Source organism: Orycteropus afer, unplaced genomic scaffold, assembly GCF_000298275.1.
Source record: "Orycteropus afer afer isolate SDZICR_OR568_19922 unplaced genomic scaffold, OryAfe1.0 scaffold00177, whole genome shotgun sequence".
Classification (NCBI taxonomy): Eukaryota; Metazoa; Chordata; class Mammalia; order Tubulidentata; family Orycteropodidae; genus Orycteropus; species Orycteropus afer.
The window spans coordinates 6652021-6658468 of NW_006921764.1; the positions used below are offsets into that span (position 1 = coordinate 6652021).

The following is a 6448-nucleotide window of genomic DNA, read 5'->3' on the forward strand; positions in this document are numbered from 1 at the left end:
ATAGGTTGAAGTACTGATCCCTAGTACCTGTGGATGTAACCTTATTTGGAAATGTTGTCAGGTACCGTCAAGATGTACCCTATGTACAACTAAACACTGCCTGGTCCTGCACCATCTTCACAATCTTTGCTGGCGTCCATTGCAGCCACTGTATCAATCCTATCTTGTTGAGGGTCTTCCCCTTTTTTGCTGACCCTCTATTTTACCAAGCATATCTTTCTCCAGGGCCTGGCCTCTTCTGACAAGATGACAAAATACAAAAAGACAATAGTCTGACTAATTTTCACTTGTAAGAGTCATTTTGGCTCTACTTTTTCCAAGACAAATTTGTTCTTCTGGCATTCTGTGGTAATTTCAATATTCTTTGCCAACACAATTCAAATTGCATCAATTCTTCTTTGGTCTTTGCAAATCAAGTTAAGATGAGGTAATTAGAGTGGGTCCTCATCCAATATACATTTGTAGGGGAAGTAACACAGAGGAAAGGCCATGTGACAGTGGAAGCAGAGATCAGAGGGATGGATCTTTTATGACCCCACTGAGAAGGCTTTAGGACCCAGTCTACTCTTGATGACCCCACGTAAACCTACCTGGTAACATGTCAAAGACCCTATCTCCAAGCAAGGTCTAGTTCACAGGTTCAGAGGTTAAGACAACATATCCTCTTAGGGATGCAATTCAATCCACAAAAATGGTAATCTGAGCAATTAAAAAACCAAGTAACTTAATTCTGAAGAAAATAATTGTGTATATAATCATAATACACTATTTGGTGTTGCAGTTAACAAATGTTTACAGTCGTAATGCAGACACTGACCTGCTAAATTGACAAATGGGACATGGCTTTTTGGAAGATGAAGGTGGAAGCGTCTGTAGATGTGAAGGGGTGAGGAGAGGAGAGAGGGCTTCTAAGAGAGCTTATACTTCACCATGACAGAAGTCATAACATAAAACCAAGATTTACAGGCTTAAGCAAATTAAACAAAAAATGTGGAGGTAAAGCTAAGAGTTGCAAGTGGCTGCTTCTGTCGGTTTTTCCCCCCAAACCTTTTGAATTAAGTGCATGCGCTTATTGCTTTGATTAAAAAAGAAAAAGTGAAATCAGCATAAAGCAAGTATTAATGGCAAAGATCAAAGAAAGTAAATATCTTAGAGCACAATTTGATTTAAATCAATAAATATTTATTGAATGCCTACTATGTGCCAAGTGCACCACACTAGATGCAAGGGATACCAACAGTAATAAGGTACGGTTACTGCTCTCAAGGAGCTTACATTTCCACAACTTAAAGTGCATTTCAGGTACTCTGACGACAAAAGTAATTCCACTGATTTCTCGTGTTTTGATAACAGACAGTGTGATCACATGACACAGCACAACCACCAACCAGAGTTATGAAACAGTTTGAGAGCTCAAAGAAACCTTTGGTATCATTTGTCCAAGTCTCTTCTCTTATTTTGTAGAAAAGAAACTGAAGGAGTTGCAGTTTGTGCCCTGAACTGTGTCGATTTCAAGTTTGGTCCTTTTCCCGTCAACATCTCACGAAACAATATTCAGTGGACATTTATTTTGTAAATAACAATAAACTCCTGTAACGTACCTGTGCAGTTGTTTCCTGTTAGAGGAGCTGCCTTATCACTTACTCTGCTTAATAATTTATTAAAAATAAATGTACACCCTATTTATGTAATCCTTTCTTCGTGATCAACCAGAAGAATCCAAGTGCTGCCCTTTGCATCAGATTCATACCCTCAAGCCCTCAGTTTAAGGCAGCAAGAGTCAGGTACAAGCCAGCATCTGCCTGCCAGCTCTCCTCCCCCACATCTACTCGTCAGTGTTCCTGACCACTGAGTACTCAGCCACTTGGGAACAAGCCCCCACCTCAGCATGGAGATGAATTTGTTTTCTTGTGCCATTGGCTGCATCCTTAATCCCAGTTATCCCCAGCTGTGTGCCACTGATCAATCAGAAGGAAAACCAAATAAAATTATAGGTACCATTTACCTGAAAAATACATACCCAACTATTTCAACTACGTACATATGCTAAGGAACCATACTGTACCAGTTACTAAAAAAATAAAAACACAACTAGGGATATAAAAGACCGTCCTTCCCATCAGAAGTAACTTGGAGTCTATGAAACAACACGCCACATCCAGTTAATATTATGTGCACAGGGAACATATTTCAGAGACCAAATTTGAAATGGGTCTTGGGGAGTGAGTAAAGAGTTAAGTTTCATCAGATGGAGAGAGGGTGGCATTCATTTGAGCTTAGAGGCCAATGCTGAGCTAGAGTCCATCAGAAAGGGCAGCGGCAGAGATGGGAAAGCAAGCACGAGTGTTCTCATCTCTGGAGGGCACTAGACAGTTAGCTCTCTTCACCAGGCCCAAATTTTTAAATGTTGCTGGCTAATCAATTTTAAATAATATTCCCCCCTCAATTTTAGTAATGATCAATGACTATATTTACTTCCTATCATTTTTAGGGGAGTTGTGGTAGCATAGTGCCTAAGGCACTTGACTGCTAACCAGAAGCTAACCAGAAAGCTGGCGGTTCAAACCCACCAGCCACTCCTTGGAAGGAAGGTTGGGCAATCTACTTCTGTAGTGATATCGCCTCAGAAACCCAAGGAGGAGTCTCTGTGAGTTGGATCTGACTCGACGGCATATAACAACATCACTTTTAGAGCCACAGTGGCTAAGTGCTTGGCTGCTAATTGAAAGGTTGGAAGCTTGAACCCACCAGCGTCTCTGAGGGAGAAAAATGAAGCAGTCTGCTTCCTTAAAGATTCCAGCCTTGGGAACCCTATAGGGAAAACCCTATGCAGTCACTAGGAGTTGGAATCGATTGATGGCAAGAGATATGGTTTGTTTTTTTATATTCGCTTCTGCCACCCACTGCCATCAACTCAATTCTGACTCCTAGCAACCCCATAGGCCAAAGCAGAACAGCCTCATAGGGTTTCCAAGGCCGTAATTTTTACGGCCTCTCCTCTCCCCAGTGGAGTGGCTGACGGGTTAAACTGGTGACCTTTTGGTCAGCAGCCAAATGCTTTAACCACTATGCCATCAGAATGTTGTTGTTTTTTTTTAATTCTATCACAGTATAGCGCATTCTAGGTGGATTGGGTAGTGTGCAAAATTCCTTATTTGCATGAATAGTTTGTTTTTTCAACCTGATAGCTTAATAGTAAGCCTAATTTTTCAAACCAGGAATACATTTGTCCTAGACCAGTAAAATTTTTGACTTTTTATCAATTTATATATTCAATTACAATAAAAGGAATGCAATGCCTCCAAAGGTAGGTCTTTTTTCATTTTAATGAGAATTTTTGTTCTTTAATGTGTTGTAAATTCCATCATATAAAAGTTCAAAGAATTGTTCACCCCCTCCACTAGAAGACCTTACCTTGAACTACTATGACTACCTCAATTAGCATAATTATGTTTAAGTGTTGTCTTTGTCGCCAATCCTGGCATTTTCAACATTATGATGTAGGACATGGGATAGAAATCCTGCTTTGAACTGTTCCCTTCACTAGCATGTGACCCTATATGCAAGCCTACCTACTGAAGCCTGGGACCCACATCCATTAAGTGAAGAATCACAGCCTGCCCCACCTATCTCACAGGGTTCCTTACTCAGATCAACTAGGTTACTGTAAGTAAAAGATGTTCTGAAGACGGTAAAGTTCTATAAAATGACCATTACAGGTAAGTCAGTGCAGTTAACCACTAAAATAATGATTTTAAATTCACGCCTACAGCCAAAAACTTTTAAACTGAACAACTTAATATAATCAGTTAAGCAAAAACGAAGATTATATTACACAAATACTATGTTCCTAGTCTACTCTACAGAGTCTAATCTTCGGGAACACTAAATTCATTTTAGGGGAAAAAGAATCTGAGTCAAGATATTTATTAGTGTACACAACACTTCAACCACTAATTCAAAAATAAGAGTTTCTTCCCCCAACAAGAATGAATACTTCAGTAGGGCTGTATTTAAAACAGAATTCCATACAAATAGAATTTATGTTTTAACACAAGGAAGGAAAGAAGGAGTATTTTATATTACACAGAAAAGACATTCAGTTGGTTCAATCATGATGAGTTACCCCTCCATTTTCATATTTATTACAAACACTGCAGTCACTCCAGTATATGCCATCTTGTGGTTTTTAACATTGAGTAGTGTGACACACCCTTGACTGTATCCAGAGGGATCTGGTATATAACCTTCACTTCAGAGGCACAGAAGTAGTCCACTTACTGTCTGCTCTTTAATGTTTCAACTAACCTGTGGAGAGAAAATTAACAGTTTGGTAAAATTAAGTAGTTAACTTTTAGAAACAGAGGATAATCATTTATAGTATGAACCTTATGCTGTTGTTGTATTAGGTGCCATTGAGTTGGCTCTGACTCAACAGCAACCCTGTGTGCAACAGAACAAAACACTGCCAGGTCCCAGCTATCTTCACAATCCTAGTGAGGTATAAACTGTGTAGTTGGGGTAAATTCCAAAGCATTTAAAATGATGAAGGGTACCAAGGCTGGAATAAGGTTATGGACGCAATTCAAGGGTATTTTAGCTGAGTATTTAGCTGAGGGTATTTAGGTTCCCTGGGTGGTGCAAACGGCTAAGTGTTTGACTATTCGCTGAAAGGTGCCTCTTTAGAAAGGCCTGGAGATCTGCTCCTGAAAGGTCAGTCTTGAAAACTCTATGGAGTGGTTTTACTCTGCACACATGGGGTTCCCATAAGTCGCAATTGTCTCAATGGCAACTAACAACATCTTAGCTTTGAATTTATTTTTTGAAGGCATAGTCCAAAAAGGCCAGATATCTACTATGTTCCAGGCTACTACAACGGCCAGGCTAGCTGTGGGTGAGTCAGAGGTGAACACCAGTCTCAGTCCTCAAGAGGATAATCATCTACTACGTAAATGCAAAATCAAACTAACAATTACAAAACAGTGTAACAATTACTGTGAAGCTTATCTATGACAAGGGCATGTACCTCTGTGTGTGTGGTGAGGCAGCGGGGTGTGTCAGGAAAGGGTCTTGAAAAGAGACACTTAACCTGAACAGGGGAGCTCTGGTAGCATAGTGCCTAAGGCACTTGACTGCTAACCACAAGGCTAGTGGTTCAAATCCACCAGCCACTCCTCAGAAAGAAGGTTGGGCAATCTACTTCCGTAGTGATACTGCCTCGGAAACCCAAGGAGGGGTTGGTATGAGTCGGGTCTGACTTGACGGCACATAACAACAACAACAACCTGAACAGTGATGTGAGGCAGAGAAAAAGCTAAAAAGTGGCAGAGAGCTGACCTATGTAAATGTCTGTCATTAGGCTGGTGTGGCAGAAATAAAGGCAGAAGCACAGGAAGACCAACGGGAGAAAGGTCTGCTGTGTAATCTGAATTGCATCTCAGAACTAAAGGGAAATTACACACGTGCACACACATCTACGCACATACACACGAACGGATAGATGGCTCTTAGAAACACGATACTTGCCACTCCATTGCCTCATCAAGGCCAGTGCCTTTGGTTGCTGAAGTTTTGAATATCTGCCATTTTCGGTCCTTCAAGGCAGGTAACCCAAGTGAATTTGCCATCTCTGAGGGAGTCATGGCCTGTTCCATGTCCTGCTTATTTGCAAACACCACTAAAATGGCTTTTCTCAGCTCTTCTTCCTAGGTAAAATTAGAGATATTTAATTTCTACAACCAATTCTTTCCCTGAGTTAAAAAAAGAAATGTCAGAATAGTATTTTTAAAGTATAATTTCTAATTATTAATGAACTCATCACATTCACTATAAGTTAGCTGAAATTACAAAGAATATAAAGAAAAGAAGCATCACCATAATCTTGCTGCCTCAACATGATTAGTGTTAACGTTCTGGGGATTTTCTACTGGGGCTTTGTTCTGCAGACACAGTTTACTTAGTAAATATATTTACACATTTAACTTCACATTTGCATATAGTTCTATTCCCTGCTTGAAAAAGAAATAAACACTAAATCATGAATGTTTTCCCAAATCATCAAAAAATTTTGATGGCTAAATATACTCTACCCTATGGACGCACCATAAACCACAACTATCTGCCCATTATCAGACTTAGGAGATGCCCTTCACCTGATTAGTACATAAACCTAATGACAGATCTTTATAACTAAGTCTTTCTTTTTTCTTGTTATATTTATTCATGAACTGCTTTTCAGAAAGGATGAAATTTTCACTCCTAACAGAAGTGTATGAAAGTGCCCATAGTCAATGCAGCCTTGGTAAAACTGGAAATTATGCCTTTTTTCCCAAACATAGCATGTCATTATGTTTATTTCCACCACCCATCTGCTAGTTTATCATAATGTGGTGGCTTCCATTTTGCTATGATGCTGGAAGGTATTGTTGTTGTTATGTGCCATGGAGTC

General features: G+C 39.7%; 1 protein-coding gene across 1 annotated transcript in view; it reads right to left on the minus strand.

Annotated features, from left to right (window-relative positions):
• Positions 1-4277: 4277 nt before the first annotated feature.
• ARL1 (ADP ribosylation factor like GTPase 1) overlaps positions 4278-6448 on the minus strand; it is a 13079-nt gene continuing 10908 nt past the window's right edge. The window contains exons 5-6 of the mRNA XM_007947209.2: positions 5527-5705; positions 4278-4308 (exon numbers count right to left, since the gene is read on the minus strand). Coding sequence (XP_007945400.1) covers positions 4278-4308; positions 5527-5705 — 210 coding nt within the window. The remainder of the gene's footprint in view (positions 4309-5526; positions 5706-6448) is intronic.